Source organism: Otolemur garnettii, unplaced genomic scaffold, assembly GCF_000181295.1.
Source record: "Otolemur garnettii isolate 467f Iridium unplaced genomic scaffold, OtoGar3 scaffold00126, whole genome shotgun sequence".
NCBI classification, from domain to species: domain Eukaryota; kingdom Metazoa; phylum Chordata; class Mammalia; order Primates; family Galagidae; genus Otolemur; species Otolemur garnettii.
In genome coordinates, this window is record NW_003852521.1 from 4108587 (window position 1) to 4126611 (window position 18025).

Here is an 18025-nt window from a genome sequence, read left to right on the forward strand (position 1 = left end):
TTAGGAGCAAGGCTTTCTGCCTAGTTAAGTGCCTTGGGATTTGAGTTATCCGAGGCTGACTGACCATGTCCCTGAAGCTCTGTGAGATGGGGTTATGGGGCCTGGGGCTGACAGGGCTAGGAGAGAGGATACCCAGACGCCCGGGGAAGCCCTGGCCTCTGTTCCACAGAAATGAAAAATCAAGTGTAAGCTCTTACTCAATTCTAGAGAAAATGATGCCTTACAGAACTGTGGACTTAAACTGCTTCTTAAAGACCTTGAAACTTCTTTGGTTAGTAACCTTTCTGAATTTAAGAAGCAAGTATGTGCCACACACATCCATTGTACAGACCCGGGGAGGGAGGGAGGCCTGGGGCAGGTAATGCTTTCACAGGAGAGACACAGTAAATTCCGATGGGTAATGATCATTTGAGAAACATTTTATTCTGTGTGACATTTTTAAAAAAACTCATAAAAGATCTAGAGTTTTATTTTTTGTGGAGAAAATTCTAGAATAATATCTGTGAAACACTGGTTAGCTAACCTCTAAATAGATGGGTTACCCCCTCAGGTATTTCTGTGTGTGGTTGTCTGTTAATTGTTCTTGCTCTGCGAATGCCAGAACTTAGGTGACTTTTGTGTAACTGCTCTGTTATTGTTGTTGTATAATGTGGTTTCACATCCCCGAGGAGCCACTTGGGTGTCATTATGCAGATCACGCCAAAGTAGCCGTCTCTCCATTGGGTGAAGGTTTTCCTGTGGGTACCATGAGTCTTGATTTCTGACTCATTAAAAGCAGGGAACAGCGCCAGAGAAAGAGGACAGCGATGCTGACCTAATAGCCGCTCAGAGCCCTGGCGTCCAGGAATGGTTGGCCCAAGCTCGCACCACGCGGACCCACCAGCGGCAGAACAGTCTCCAGCAACAAAAAGTAAAGTGTTTTCTCCTTCTCTCTGGCCTGCAGATGTGCCAAGGAAAGACCTTGAATGAAATGCTTTAGAAAGACAAGTTACTTACGTACTAGAGACAGAGTCTCCCTTTATCTTCCGTGTGCCCCAAGATGTGGCTAACCCTTGCAGTGTCCTGACTCATGACCCCGGTATGATGGGTCATTTTAAAGTCTAGTGTTTAAGATAATCTTGTGTTCGGTTTTGCCAATAGTGTAACGCAACTCTAATCTGCCTCATAACGCAGATACCTAACTCTAATTTCAGATTGCCCTCATTTGAGTCTATTTTATTATAATAAAAATCTCAGGAAGGCCTTTGAGAATTGGTGAATGTGTGGATTATATGGAGTTTTTTTGTTTTTAGAAATGGAATTTATTTTTAACTTTCAAATAGATAGCATCACAAAGCGGGATGGTAGATTGTTGCCTAACGAAACCCATGAGCATTAATGAATAAGAATGATTTCTCATTGAATCCTTAACCATGTATAAAGGGAATATTAAAATATTTTATTTTCTCAAACAGCAAGGACATCTATTACAATTAATGAAGAAGTAAAACCAAATCCATTGATAATCCAGTCTATCAAGTTAGGTGGAGAATCACCAAGTTTGGATGTAGCCTGGCTTGCACAAAACTGATTTTGGAAAAGGAAAGTGCAAGTTACACCACTTGAGGGCACCATTGCCCAGGAAGTTTCCCTTTTCCCATTGATTTCCCTCCCACCCCAACCCCCAGAAGATTTTTCAGAGCCATCCTTTAGAAGGCAAAGCAAAAGAATGCTTTTGGAAGCACATCTGAACGTTTACCCGCCCTGCATCTTCTATGCAGTGTCCACACTTAAAGCTTACTGCCAGAACTCTCTGAGAATTTCATAACATAGAACCTGACTGCAGACGGTGATCATAGTAACTCAGGTGTCTGCGTTTGCCCTCTCTTTTGAACAGGAGTTGGAACAGGAATTGGCCGAGCAGAAGAGCCTCCTCCGCTCAGTCGCCACTCGAGGAGAGGAGATTCTAACCCAGCATTCAGCTGCAGAGCTCACCGGTGGTGCTGGGTATGTTTTGAAATGCTTCAGTTTTCTCTCCGTGGTTTTTCCCTGACATTTGAAGAAATGTAAACATCTCACTCAAAATTTTATTTTGAACTTCTTCTGAAAATGTCATGTTTTGCACTTTATCTGCATTTTGAACATTTTGTTTCCTGGCACGAGCACAGCTGGTGACTGTAATCGCTTATTTGCTGCCTTCCTTCCCATTCATTCAGCATACCTGTTTAGAGATGCTCAGGAGTTCATTTTTTAATCAAATAAAAAATTATTATGAAATTAGATTCACGATGGATCCAAGTGAATAGTTCTATTTAACTGTACGTTCCCTGCGAGAACTCATCTTCCCCTAACACCATTCTAAAAAAAAAAAAAAAAAAAGTACATTTTTATTCCACTAAATATCTTGACTGTTCTTGACGGGGTCTGTTTCTGTAATTCCTACATGTAAGGTCAGTGAGCTTGGGCTCTTGATGTAGAGTTGAGACTTTGAAAGTCTTACACACAGAAAAGCAAAATGTTAAAAGATAAATTAAGAAAGGTGGTGAATTTTCTAGTTGAAGATTTGACTTAAATGGTAGGAAGGAAAAGAAATCTTAGCAGAGGAGAAGTCTGAGTCAGGTCTGAGTTTTACCCTAGTTTTACAAACATCTTTGCAAAGGTCACTTAACTCTGAGCTTCAGTTTGATCCTCTGTAAAATTAAAATAGTTGTTCTGTACTATCCTCACAGAAGTGCCACGAAAATTGTAAATGTCAACTGAAGGGATATATGAGAAAACTGTTTTTAAAATCTGAAACATTAAAAAAAAGCTTTATTGAAGGCTCTGTTCATGTACCTAACAGTTGTAATTTAGTGCTATCCTTTTACTTTGTCTGAAATTTTTTTCAAGGGAAACAGCATAAAGAAGGAAATATGTATTATGGAGATATTTTTTGAAATGTTATATGTGATACCAAATAATTAAAAAGGCAGAAATGCTCCCTAGCATAAAAAAGCTGGGAAAATGTATGCATATATAATATTAGAAATTATATAACAGTGTAAGAAAATGTATATCTGATGCTAAATACAAATGATATAAAATTGAAAGTATAGTTGTACATAAGAATTAGAATAGAGGCAGATAACATGTATACCATGGAATACTATGTAGCATTAAAAAAGGTGGAGACTTTACCTCTCTTATGTTTACGTGGATGGAGCTAGAAAATATTCTTCTTAGTAAAGTATCTCAGAAATGGAAAAAAAAATATCCAATGTATTAACTACTACTATGAACCCAATTTATAATCACTCACACTTCATATGAGAGATGAATCACAACTATAGCCCAGGATGGGAGAGCGATGGGAAGGGAGGAGGGTGGTTCTATAGAGGGAGGGTTAATGGTGGGACCACACCTATGGAGCATATTGCAGGGGTACAAGTAAAATCTATCAAGTATTGAACACAAATGTCTTAACACTGTGATTAAGTAAATGAGGTTAAAGCTATGTTAGTTAGTAGGATGTAAGCACTCCAATTTGTACAAATAATCAACACATTGAATCCCACAAAGGCATAAATGTATTCATGATCTATGTATCTATGACTTAATTAAAAAATAAAAAAGACTAACCTTGGAAATAACAGATGTGGGAACTTCTTAAAAAAATTCCTTTTACAATATAATCAATGTTGACATAGGACATCCATGCTGACTGTATATGTAGTGTGCATGTGTGTACAAAAGATGAGGAAAAACAAACTAAAATACAATTGCAAGTGATATATTATGACAAAATATATAGGAAATAGGAAAGCTTTCTAGAAAATAAAAATAAAACAGGAAACTAAAAATATTGGAAATAGTTAATAAATGTAAGTTTAAGAGAGAAGGAATTATTACTATTATGATATCTGTAGTCCAGGATTGAATTTAAATAACCCCAACACTATAAAAATTATCTCAAAAATATAAATGGTTTAAAAAATCTATTGTCTATCATGCTTAAAAATTCTAGTAAGGCCATAACTGTGTCCCCAGTCGTAAACCCAAAGAGAGACACCGGTTCCTTCCAGGCCGATTGAATCGAGACTTGCCTTCCCTTTGCTTTTTTGTACACATTGTAAACTTAGATTATTTATTCTTCTAATAGCGAAAAACCTGATGTGTTGTCCCAGGAGTTGGGAATGGAAGGGGAGAAGTCATCTGCTGAAGACCAGATGAGGATGAAATGGGAAAGCCTTCATCAAGAATTTAGTACCAAGCAGAAACTTCTACAGAATGTTCTGGAACAGGAACAAGAACAAGTGGTATACAACATTTTGCTTTTGTATATTAACTAATATACAAGATGTATAGCTCATACTGAAGGAATATAACTGTGTAATAATTTATATTTTCATAACCAATTCCAAACCAAGAATTGAAACAATTTTTTTTTTTTTTGAGATAGAGTCTTGCTCTGTTGCCCAGGCTAGAGTGCCGTGGCCTCAGCCTAGCTCATAGCAACCTCAAACTCCTGGGCTCAAGTGATTCTCCTGCCTCAGCATCCTGAGTAGCTGGGACTGCCGGTTCCTGCCACAATGCCCAACTAATTTTTCTACCTTTTTTTAAAGTAAAAATGGGATCTCATTCTTGTTCAGGCTGGCCTCAAACTCCTGAGTTTAAGAAATCCTCCTGCCTCAGCCTCCCAGAATGATAGGATTACAAGTGTGAGCCACTGTGCCCAGCCAGAATTGAAACAAACTTTTTATTCTACATTTTTTTTTAACAAGCCTGTTTCACACTTTGTTTAATAATTATATGTTTATATATGAAAATGTATTTTCTTTTTAGATACTATTTTTCCTCAAAGGTCATTAATATCCAATTCCTCAGTGTAAACCATTAAATATCTCATACACTCTTTTTTTTTAACTTTTTGTACCCTTGAAAATTAGGGACATAAAACAGGAATATATACATTTAGGACAAAAGGAATTTCTCAAATCTGGAACTAAACTGTCAGGTCATCTATTTTCCATTGCTACTTCCAGTGTTTAATAATTTCAGATCTTCATGAGAAACATATTGGGACATTGGTGGGTCTGAAAGGATGGAAGCCAGTGGTCCACTGGGTTGGTGACTGACTATGTGTGAGGCTGGTTCCTGGGGTGGACCCTGTGTGATGCTGGGCTTGGTGCCATCAAGCCTGCCAAATCCAAGGGAACTGAATATGGCAACAAATGGTACAGGGTAATCACTATTGGTTTACTCTAAGCAAGCCGGGGAACAACCAGAAATCAGAAGAATCAGTAAGTGAGAAGGTCTAACGGGTGAACCAGGAACTCAAACAAGACTGAGATTTCTTCTACAGCTGGGCCTCAGAGGAATTCTGAAGATGGAAGACAAGGCCCCTGTCCTGGGCCAGCTATGCCTGTCTACGCTCATTTTGGGACTCAGTAGGGTAAATTCTAGGACCTTTACTGCTGGTCTGAGGGAGCTGCTACTCCCTGTGCTTTGGCCAGGACTAGCTTAGGGGCTGAACCCGAAGGTGAACCAAGTCGGTGACTTTAGCACATGAGAGACGGCAGGGCTGACAAAGCCAGCACTGTGAAGCACACAGGACCTGCCAGGACTTCCTGAAGGGAGATGGCCTAGAAGCCACAGTGTGTCCCCTCAGCTCTGGGGCACCATGTCTGATTCTCTCCAGAGCCATGCTTTCCATCCCATTTCACAAACCCACATGGCACGCCACTCTCTCTGCTTTTCACTCTCCCTCACGGGCCAGGAGTCTCCTCTGCCACAGTCTACAGGAATAGCCACCAGCTTCAGCTCCGGGAAGTCAAAGTACCCCACTCCCAGAAGCAGTTATCCCAGAATCATACTCCACCCTACTATACTTTTTGCATCTGTGTTTGAGTTGATCTTTCCTCCAATTCCTAATCACACATCCCTCAGACTTGTAGCTTGAATTCTTGGCTTCTGATGCGTATCAACTGGACCTACCAGCTAGCTCGCCTTCCTGTTATGGTATTCCTCTATCCCTTTGAATACACAGAGTTGTACAGTCCTCTATCAAAGACTACAGTCTTTCCTGACTATCCTGAGTCAGGTAAATCCATGCATTTGGGGATTTCACGCTTACTTATTCTACACTTACTTACTAATCTCCATTCATTAGACACACCCACCTCAAGCACCAGCATCTGCAGACTTCCTGGATCTCTCGTCCAGTACCTGCTATGATCTTGGAGAGCTACTTTTTCTTCCGTCAGGGCCAGCACCCCTCCATCTCCCATACTGGGCTTACTGGACCAACTCTGTCCTGCTGCCACCAGCAGTCCCCACGATACGTGACCACGGAAGTTTAGGTTCACATTCATATCTCTTGTCTTTGGGATCAGAAGTGGAAAGCACTGAAATGACAGTTTTTTAAATGACACTTTTACTCTTGAGTGCCTTCTTTCTGGAACCCCTGGTCGTTTGTACAAAGCGCTTGTTGGTGGGTTGCTATCTTTTGTGTAGTGTGACAAGGGGAGGGGAAAGATGAGGAAGACGCTGTCAGTCTCCAGGAAGGAAGAGAAGGAGCATTTAGGGAGCACGTCTGAAGGCCTAGGTGCTACCCTGTCTGGCCCCACGGTGGTGAGGTTGACATTCTCTTCACTTTATAAACCGACCAGCTGTGAACTGAGGCTTGGAGAGATCAGGAAGCTTCTCTGGATCTGATGACTAAGAGGCTACTCTGGCGTTGGGATGCAGACCTGTCTGATGCCCCTTCTTTTCCACACTTCCTTACTGGTGATTTTGCACGCTGGATGTGTTTACCACCCTCAAATGTAATAACAGGCACAATCTTTTGGCCTAAAGTTCATTAGATGAGAGGGCATTAATCTCTCAGAGCATTTTTTCTTCACCTATGCACGTCCAATGTATTTACTGCTTCTATACAGAACACCCTACAGGGCTTCAGGATAAGATGCCTACATCTTACGCTGCTTCTGGAAACCTATGACCCAAACAAGGAAATATTTCACACATTTCTGAAAAATTAAGCAACCGTGATAACTCCCATAGTAGGAATTCAAAGAAAACAGAGGTTAAAAAATTTAAAAAGTGGACAGTCACTATAACAGGTATGAGATTTTACAGTGACTCATACCTATAAGTAGCAGATTTTAAAGGAATTTTGGGTAGTAGACATTCCGGCTGTAGTATAGGGAATGTTTCCAGTCAAACTCAGCCTCCTGTGGTTTTTCAGGACCATGAGTGATCAGTCTGAAAGGTGAGGAGGAAGAGGAGGTGTTTTGAAAAATCACAAGAGACTGAGTTTTATTGGAGACATTATCAAAAAGTTTGAATGTTAGGCCATATCCTGATTCTTATTGGAGAGTCGTATATATGCCTGAAAGAGTTTAGAGGAGATAAGGTTAATAACAAGAGCAGAGATTAGTCTAGGTTGGGTATTTAAGATGGATTCTTTGACTTTAGGTAGCACTAAAGCTGAGAAGAAAAATTGAGAAGATTATGATAAGATATCAGACTTTTTTTAAATGGTTGCTAATAATTTTCTAATTTATTTGGCCTGTCTTTGAGAAAAATAACTATGTTGGTTTTACAAATCACATATACTCTTTATAATGAATTCATATTATGCACCCAAGTACAAAGATTGAAATTTTTAAAAACTCTTAAGAAGTCCTATATTCTGTAAATCAGTTTAATCTTTGAATTCATCAATGGTCATGACCAATTATTTTAGTCTATCTTTTTAACTTAAATTTTTCATTTTGATTCAGCTCTTATTTGTGTGTGTGTGTGTGTGTGTTTTGTTTGGTTTTTTTTTTTGAGATAGCATCTCACTCTGTTGCCTTGGCTAGAGTACAGTGGCATCATCACAGCTTACTATAAACTCAGACTCCTGGGCTCAAGTGATCCTCCTTCCTCAGCTTCCCCAGGAGCTGGGACTCCACCTCACCCTGCTAAGTTTTCTATTTTCTGTCGAGATGAAGTCTCACTATTGCTCAGGCTGGTCTCAAGCTCCTGGCCTCAAGTGGTCCTTCCTCTACAGCCTCCCAAAGTGTTAGGATTATAGGCATGAGCCACCATACCCAGCCTCATTAAGCGCTTAAGTGTCTATATTTCATTGTCCAGTAATTCTTTTCAAGGCAACTCAGGTGTTATTATGTTTGGAAATATCAGCTCATTGCCTGTATATTTGAGGGACATTTTGTTATATGTAATATTCTTCTTTATATTTCTATTCCTTCAGAATTTATATTTGTACAGATATACAAGTGTGTATTTGTTAATGTCTTCTGGCAACAAATGAAGGTTTAGAAAAATATAAAAGCAATCGACTACTTCCCTCCTTAAATTTTTTTGTCCTCTCTCTGGATACCAGAAGAATTATTTTTCTTTAATTTTCAATAGCTTAAGTGGGTTCTGTTATCATATTTCTCCTGTAACATTTTATATACAAGAATCAAGATTTGCTTTTTTATTCATTGTAGGGATTTTTTTTCTTATGTAATTTAAATTTATTTTATGTTACATTTGTTACATCTCTGCTTCAGGGACGTCACTGTCTGTGGATCAGAGAATCTTCTCTTTTCTCTGTGCCTATTGGCTTCTCTCTCGTTGTTATAGGTTATTGTATTTTTTTTAATTCGCATTCACTTTTCATGTGATCATTGCTAGATTTTACTCTGTGCCAGGACTTCCATTTTCACCCATGTCTCTTTTTATCCTTTTTGTTTCTAACTTGTTTATGTTTCAGTTTTATCTCATAAAGTTTACAAGCTACCTTTTAATTTTGCTTTCTTATTTGGTAATCTCATCTTTGGGCTTTCATTTTATTGACTTTATTCTTTGTTATTCTCATTTTATTTTTAACTGACGTAATTACATATATTTACATGGTGCAGAATCCTATGTTGATACGTATATGCACCGTGTCAGGATCAAATCAGGGTAACTAGCACATCCATCATCTCCAGCACTTTTCACTTCTTTGTGATGAGAGCACCGAAAATCCTCTCTTCTAGCTATTTTGCAATATAAACACATTATTAACTATATTCACCCCACCGTGCCCTAGAATGGGAGCCGCATTCTTATTATCTGTGAGGCATTTTTTTCTACCACTTTTTTTTTAATCCATCAATAAAAACATTGTCCTTGCTGAAGCTCTGAAGCTGGTCACCGGGATGAGTGGACGTGGTGTGTTATTGACATAATATTTCCCATCGGAGGTTTTCATAAGGACAATTTGTCCAGTACCTGCTTCAGTGTGTTTTTCCCACAAGAAACCTGGAGCGTAGCACCTATGCTGGTAAATAAACAGCCCCTCTTTGCCTTCAGCTTTACAGCAGGCCAAGTCGACTCCTGTCTGGTGTGCCGCTGTACAAAGGGGACGGGCAGACCCAGGACAAATCTGCAGTTACGTCTCTGCTGGACGGCCTGAACCAGGCCCTTGAGGAGGAGGTTTCATCCCAGGTAGGGCTGTCTGTGGGCCGGCTGGTCTGGGCTTTGAGGGCCTTCTCTTCTTGTGTTGCTTTCTTTGGCCTCTTGTTCTACCCTGTGCATGAACTGTTGAGACCCAACACCAGTGATGAACCCTGACACAAAGAGTCCCTGCACCCTGGAGCCTCATCTTAGTTCTCTTTGATTCCCCAAAACCCTATGATTGAGTCTTCCCCCTCCCCTTTTTGGTGTGTATTCATTCTCTAGGGAGGAGGATCAAAGAGGCAGAGTATACACCTGGAACAGAAGTTATATGACGGTGTCTCAGCGACCTCCACCTGGCTGGACGATGTTGAAGAACGTTTATTTGTGGCCACAGCACTTTTACCAGAAGAAGCAGAAACATGTCTCTTCAACCAAGAAGTAGGTTTGGCAGTTTCTCCCTGTGCATGTGTGACATTATAAAACATGCAAAATTTTGGTATTGGATAATTAATTCTGTGTATAAAGAAGGTCAAGCATAACTTGATAAGGTTCACAAAATTTGGTATATTTCCAAGCAGCATATTGCAGAACAGAATTGCTTGAACACAAGCATCTATGCTTGTGTTTTGACTCTTTATGTATATGGGGGTCACTGCAAAAGGTTTGAGACAGTTGGAGTTAGTTATGGTCCATTATTTCACTTCTAGGACACACAGTTGACAGCATTTTTCCTGAATGACTCTTGCAAATTTCAGCTTGCTGGGCTTTTCCGGGTTACTGGGAGGGCTAAAATTTGTTTCTGTCTATACAGAGTTTGCATTTCTTGATTTTTGTGTATATGAAACCTTTCATAACAACCCACCTATAAGAGGAGAAAAAAATGGAGAACTCTTTGTAGAAACAATATTATATATCATAGATGCTCCAGGCTAAAAAGTATACTGAATTCCTAAATAGCACTTAAGAAAGCTCATTTCTAACCAGCGTATATTGTTATTAGCTACTGGCGTTAAGTTCCTGAGGAAAATCTCTCTTCAAAAACAATTTGTGTAAATTATATAGAAAGCTGTATAGAACAGATTCAACGTGACTTGGGTGTGATTGTTGTTAAGCAGTAAGAAAGATTTGTTTGGCTTTCTCTGAGGACTTTCTCTGCCTTGGTTTCTTTGCGTATCAGTTCATGCATCTAAACACTGAAGCGAGGTGTTTCTTTTATCAACCTTAGACTCTTGCCAAAGACATTAAGGAAATGTCTGAAGAAATGGATAAGAACAAGAACTTGTTTTCCCAAGCCTTTCCAGAGAACGGCGATAATCGGAATGTTATTGAAGATACCCTGGGCTGTCTCGTGGGCAGGCTGTCTCTGCTAGACTCAGTGGTGAACCAACGCTGTTGTCAGATGAAGGAAAGACTTCAGCAAATACTCAGTTTCCAGGTAAGGAAGACGTTATCAAAGGATTTTGACCATTCTCTAGATATTTTCAATAGGAGGTATCTTACTGAGATATGTTACAAACCTATTTTTTTTTTTCAAATATATAGTGATGGGTAAGAGCATTGCAGAAAATCAAGGGTATTGAAGTAAAGAGTTAGAAAACTAAAAGTTTCATCCTCCTAGAAATGGAAGGCCAAGGAAATCACCTGTTCCAACAAGGGGCTGAACAGAAAAATCTTGCACATTCTCACTCCCATGTGGGAGCTAAATATTAAAAGCAGTTGATCTCATAAAGACAGAGAGTGAATAGAATGGTGGTTACCACAGGGAGATTGGAGGCAGCAGGCAGTGGGGGGTAAAGTGTGGGGGTGGTTAATGGATGCAAATGTATAGCTAGACAGGTAGGTAGAATGAACCGTATTTGATAGTATAACAGAGTGACTGCAACCAACAGTAAGTTAAGGTATATTCTACAGTAACCAGGAGTGGACTTGGAATGTTCTCAACACAAAGAAATGGTAAACGGCTGAGGTGGCGGATACCCCTGATTGGATTGTGTGCCCGCAGCAGAACATCCCAGTAAACCCTGTAAATATGTAAATTGTTATACATCCATAATAATTAAAAATAAAAAATTCAAACTTGTCCAAAAAAAAAAAAAAAAACCCGAGAGCTGAATAGAACTTTAAATTGAACCCCCAAAATCATATTTCTGGCTAACTATAATTACAATCCGTTTGGTAATAGCAGAGTTTACAACATGTTACCAAAAAGCATGCAGGAAGTGCATACAGCCTAATATGGGAAAGTCTTTGAAAGTGGTTGTTGTGTAACCACTGCCTGAAATGTGTTACTTTTTAATCCTCACTCTTTAGATTTATTGCCCTGTCGCCCCATGTTAAAATTATGTTGCCAACGAAATAACAGTAAATTTTTCTCATGATTGATCCCTGAAACAAGTTAGTACAAAAGAAGCTGACAAACTATTAGTGTGATTTTGTGTCCCTAATAAAAAACACTCTTTTGGAATACTTAAATTTTAATGGAATGCTATTTTTAACAAACATGGGAGATTTATAAAACACATTCACATCACTAGGGCTAAGAGTTTAATATAAATTTTGATTTGTGGAAAAAAAATTATAAAGTGTCCAATAAATGTAGAATTTACTAAGAAACATGGAAGTTTCTAGATCTTCATCTGGAAGGATAAATTACCCCTGACTTCCAGTAGTCTGTATTCTTAAAACTATGGAGTAAAATTACCACTAACATTTGTGTTTCATGTTTATATTCACAAAAATGTTCACGTGTCATTGTTTTTACTCTCTGCAGCACACCTATTAAGTAAACATTGTTCTAATGTTAAATTTGCAAAGGCAAAAGAATAAAAATCAAGAACCTGGTCTCTGGAGCTAGCAATCTTGAATTCAAATCTGGTTTTTGTCACCTATTTCTGTATAACCTTAGTTGCTTCTTTGAGCCTTAGTACCCTTGACTCTTAAGTCGCACACATTAGTAATTGCCTCATAGAGTGTGTGAAGATAAAAAGCCTTGAAATGTGTAAAATAATAAGAACCGTGTTTGATATATAGTAAGCACTCAGCACATTTTTCTTCTTTTTTGTTGTTGCTATTAATGATGATATTGTAAGAGATATAGGATCAGAAACCAAGAAGGCTACACTACTTCTCCAAGGTTATTCAGCCATTAAGAACTAGAGACAGGCTTTGACTAAAGAATGTTTTCGTATTGTATAGCATTCGGGTGATATCAGGGGAAATGGAGAATGCCAAAGCTATTCAGGATACATTCTGAAGGCAGAATTAATAGGATGTGTTTGTTGATGGTTTGAATATGAGGAATGAGGGAGAGAAAGACAGGGGAGCAAATCCTTCCGTCTAGAGCATCTGGGGGACAGCGGCTGCCTGGGAAACTGGTGGGTAGCAGGGCCATTGACCCATGGACAAGATGGAGTCTCCAGTGGTACCGTCCACTGGCAAAGGATGAGGGAGAGAATCTAAGACACTCTGATGAAGGCCACAGTATGCGAGTCTGGAGTTTACAGGAGTGCCCTGAGCTAGATGTTCCCCTCTACACCTGTTAGGTTATATAGTGTATAAAGAAGAAAGAGCATTTCTCTTGGAACCAAAAAGCAGGGGCTGATTATGTGGGTATTTTGTTTAGATGCAAGATCTGAGTAAGACAGTTGTGTAACTTATGGAAGCTTTTTCGTAACTCTGCAATTTATCTTTCATAAAATAACACACAGAGTTATAATAGCATTCTAGCATATCAGCCGTGAATGAGGTGGGTTAAAGGTGCAAACATGTCTCCTTTGGAAGCACGTTTTGTGAAATGTATTTACTGTATGAGTGTTTTTAGTACTGTGGTACCTTAAAATTGTGTTGATAATTATCACCAGCCGCAGTAAAATGTGAACGAAGTAGGAGACTCCTCTGGAACCTATTTGTTGTAGGGGACTAAGAAGAACTTGCAATGATGAAAGTCTCTCTAAATCACATTCTCTGTTTTTCCTCTGCCGACAAGTTTCTACTTGTTGAGGGCCAGGTCACGAACAAAAACCAACATTTCAAAACGTTTGTGTTTCAGTTTAATTGAGAGATGGAGTTCCAATGCTAACATAATTAAATGTCAAGTCACAACCCATTTTATTTTTACATTATACCAAGCACCTGGTGTGCTGTTGGTGCTCGACAGCTTTGGAATGGTGTGTCTTTATTCTGTGTTTAACCTTTGAGTGTTAGCTTTTGCAGACTTCTAACACTATTCCATACCCAAAAGACTATCTGGAGAGATGGGCAGATACTATGTAGCTGTACGTCACACATAGGGAATCATAATAAAGTCAATTATCAACTGTTCTGGATTTTAAAATAGTTTTACCATAGATTTAACCCCAAGTCAATTTCTTGAACGTGTAATAGATTATCTTATGCTACTTTAAAAAGTGGAAAAGGAATGGAAGAATTCTTTAATAAATGACTGAGGTAGCACAATCAATTTTATTTTATTTTTTATTATTTCAGGTTAATTGAGGGTACAAAGAATTAGGTTACAATGTTTGCATTTGTTAGGTAAAGTCCCTCTTATAATTGTGTCCCGCCCCCAGGAAGTGTGCCATACGCTCTAAGCACGATCAGTTTTAAAGCTTGAAACTTCCCACGGATTTATTTTTCAACAGCTGAAATCCTGCCCCTTAATTTCAGTAACTATAAGAAAAAAAAATTGTGACAACTCTTTTGTGTGTAATATGTGGATACCTTAATTATCGTGCAGTATCATAAGTGCAGTAACAAACAGTTGTGCAATCCTTTGGATTTTTATGTTTAAGAAAATGTCAACCTCCATATGATTATCAGTGCTGCTTAGAGTCTTTTATTTAGTCATTTTTAAATCAGTCATCTTCTGTGCTTAACTGTCTTCCTGTCTAGTCTCCACCAATAATTAGTGTGATTTTCAGGAATGCAAACTTGTTTTCTGTTGTTTGGAGTAGAATACAGTTAAGAGAGAAAAAATACGCTACTAAAAATATAAAGATAATGTACAGGAAATGCACATTCTTCATTTTCTAGCCCACGTTATATTATTTCTACTTATCTACTATTTAGATTAATCAAACTAGTGTCATTATAAATAAAGGTAGATAATGGAAACTTCATTTCTTTTTAATCTGAGTAAGTGAATGGGAAATGCCTTAAACCAGGCTTACACATAGATGGTTCTAGTGGCCCACACGGCCTCATGAACACAGTGGAATGATACAGCTTGATCATTCAAGCTTGTATGTAAAACTCTTGTTTCTGATACAATTTTTCCTGTGCTGTGATCATAATTTCCTATTTAATTGGTTGGCCACTAAGATTGCGGGTTAGTTTGAGTTTTGATTAATGATCATTATTCTAGTTCTCATGGTCAATGCTAAATTTTCATTTTGACTTTTTAACCACATAATTCATCCATTATTTTGCCTTGTAGCCTTGCATTTGCTTTATAATGCCTTTGCATATCCTTAATGATGAGTATTTGTCCCTTTGTCTGATTTTTGCTCTCCCTGTGAGACTGTCCGACTTTGTGCATGTTAGAGGTGTGCACTCACACATGCCCCAGTGAAGATGTCAGGAGTTGAACTTCAACTTCTGATGAAAAACTAGCCTATCTGTGTGTTTGCTGATTAATAATAATAGAGCTTACTTGCTACTTTGGGGGGCACTAAATTTTTTGTAAATTAAATAATGCTCTAATTTATTATTCCCTTTAGAATCAAGTACCAGAATTATAAGATATCATCTTGTTTTTGTACAAGTCTTCTTCAATACAAGTATATTTGGACATTTAAATGAGTTTATGAACAAATACTCACCTAAGATGTTTTTTGTGTTGTCTCTTCATATGTCTTCGGTCATCATGGATAATACTTATTTTCTAAACTTCTGGATGGATTTTTATAAGCTTGTGCAAATTCTTTGCAAATAGGAAAAGAAGAAACAAAGGGAGTCGAGTAGAAGGGGAGAGAGGAAAGAAGGAATCGTATTATTCTTAAGAATCATATTTCCTAAGTCAGGATAATCACCTATAGGTTATTTCCCTAAATAAAATTTAACATGGTATTTCTGCCACAACGTTTGAATGTGCCCATTTATTTCAGATGTAATAAGAGTATAATCACCACTATTGCTTTTTACTTGTATGCTTCAATGCTATTTTTTCCTATTTTTTTCTCAATGAGTAATTTAATACTCAGAATCATTCATTTAAAAATATACACACTCTTTTCTATCATGGTGTAAATTTAAAGTATATACAACATGACGTTTTCATCTACGTATGCATATGGAAGTGATTACTGTAGTCAAGCAAATCATCTCACACAGTTATCTTTCTTTTCTTGTTTGTGGTGATAGTATCTAAAACCTACACCTTCCTTGCAAATTGTAGGTATACAAATTATGCCCACCTGCTGAACATTATTAGATCTCTAATAAGCTCTTTTTTCTTTGAACTGTACCTGCATCTATAATTTTTTTTCTGTTTGTATTATGTAAATAAAGGCTTTGGGTAGCAAATTCTTCACAAGTCAATTGTAGCATCTAAGTAATTGTTACCTGTTCTTTTGGCGTCCTTATAGTTCAGTATTGTTTCTCCTGGAAACTAATTTCTGCACCTCTACATTATTTTTAAGAATCTATGTTATATAATATTTACAAGTATTTTAAATTTCCTGGTACTCCTGTCAAGTCTTCCTGTTTCTTTCTGCCTTAGAATGATCTGAAGGTGCTGTTTACGTCACTGGCCGACAACAAATACATCATTCTGCAGAAACTGGCAAATGTGTTTGAACAGCCTGTAGCAGAACAAATAGAGGTATTTACAGAGCTGCCTTTTCCTACAAAAGCGAATGCATACAGGATATGTGATTTAGTATGAAACTTAATATTTTATGAGCGATTCATGGCTTACTATAGCATTTTTGCCTGTTATACTTCTGATTTTGAGTACTGGGCTTGAGTAACATGCCAGATGACAATCAAAGAATTAGGAAATGTGAGATGGGGAAAATGTCTGGAACAGGTGCTGACCTGAAGGAATTTACCACCTAGTGATGAGATTAGGTACGAACCTCAAATAACCTAAGGCAGAAAGTCAAACCATCCAGAGAGAGGCACATAGCAACATCGACATTCAGCAGGGGGATAAAGCATTGTGGAAACTCAGAAGGGGCAGCTTGCCTCCATCACGGGGATGGTCAGCGAAGGCTTTCTAGGGAGAAATTTGAACTGAACTTGCAAATAAATGTAAACACATGGCAGCTGAGAGGAAAGGTATCATTGTAAAGAGGACAACCAGAATAAAAGCATAAATGTTGGAAAATTGTGACCCCTTAGGGAGAAATGCAGATAATTCTATTTAGCTGACTTTAGGGTGAATGAGAGTGATCAAGGGGAAATAAGATTAGATGTGTCAATCTGAGGCAGTTGAATGTCAGAGTGTCTCCAAGCTTTACTGATAGTATATTCCATTGCCTAAAAAAAAAAAAAAGCACCCACCACGAATATATGTATAGTTACTTACTTATAAATTATAAGTAGGTAATATGTTATCTCATAAAACATATACATAAATGAACATTAAAGATGAATGAGGTTGAATATACACGTAAAATATAGTATTTCAGCCCGGGTGCAATGGCTCACACCTGTAATCCTAGCCCTTTGGGAAGCAGAGGCAGGAGGATTGCTTGAGCTCAAGAGTTTGAAACCAACCTGAGCAAGACCCCATCTCTACTAAAAATGGAAAAATTAGCCATCCAACATGGCCAGCACCTGTAGTCCCAGTTACTCAGGAGGCTGAGACAAGAGGATGGTTTGAACCCAGGAGTTTGAGGTTACTGTGAACTATGATGATGCCACAGCACTGTACACGGGACAGCAGAGTGCGAATCTTCCTTTCAAAAAAATGTAGTATTTCATCCTGATAGATAATCTTGCACATTGTTGGGTCCTTGTACCTGCCTTGGAGATCCCTGGCTATGAAACACCACTGGGGATGTTGCAGGGTGAGAATAAGTGTGAGTGTCAGGCTCTGGCCTCGTCCCTGCCCTGAGCATCATGGACAGTTCCCCAGTCTTACCAGGCTCCTTCATGTCTTCTTGGCTCATGCTGGTTATATCTTCTGTCTGGAACTTCCTTCTCCCTGTCTTAGAGCTCCGGCCTCTATGACCCTATATTCCTATAGCATTTCCTGTAATCATATAGTGTTACGAGCCAGCATGAGGCTGCAGGTGGCTGCACTGATGAAAAAGAATAAGAACTTGAGCTAACATAGTGGCAGCAAAAACCAGAAGGGAAGAAGGAATTCATGGAAAATATGGAAAGTTCTAATGGTATTTCTTAACCTAATTTCACTGGACACCCCCAGAAATAGAGATATATATACAACACACATGTGTGTGTATTATGCTATCTTTCTTGACTAATTTCATCTGCTTTTGAAAGAGATTGTGCATTTTTCCCCAAGTAAAAATAATTGTTGATGTCATATCTTCCACGTGAAAGAACCTTTTTGTGGGAGAGGGGATTATAACGTATGTGATTCTAAAAAGGACTAAATTAATGTTACCGTTTTTGGCTGGGGCCGGGTTTGAACCCACCACCTCCGGTATATGGGGCTGGCACC

The 18025-nt window shown here is 38.5% G+C and overlaps 1 protein-coding gene across 10 annotated transcripts in view; it reads left to right on the forward strand.

The window, feature by feature from the left end:
- Positions 1-18025, forward strand: part of SYNE1 (spectrin repeat containing nuclear envelope protein 1) — a 448631-nt gene that overhangs the window by 311121 nt on the left and 119485 nt on the right. For 7 of the 10 annotated variants that reach the window (XR_002775281.1, XM_023517949.1, XM_023517955.1 and 4 more), the window contains 7 exons: positions 776-910; positions 1877-1986; positions 4118-4274; positions 9307-9441; positions 9676-9831; positions 10619-10828; positions 16112-16213. Coding sequence is in view for 9 of the 10 variants with exons in the window: in XM_023517949.1 (XP_023373717.1) it covers positions 776-910; positions 1877-1986; positions 4118-4274; positions 9307-9441; positions 9676-9831; positions 10619-10828; positions 16112-16213 (1005 nt within the window). In the remaining variant the exon portion in view is untranslated. The remainder of the gene's footprint in view (positions 1-775; positions 911-1876; positions 1987-4117; positions 4275-9306; positions 9442-9675; positions 9832-10618; positions 10829-16111; positions 16214-18025) is intronic. The other 3 variants (XM_023517950.1, XM_023517952.1, XM_003797870.3) reach the window with 1 other exon arrangement.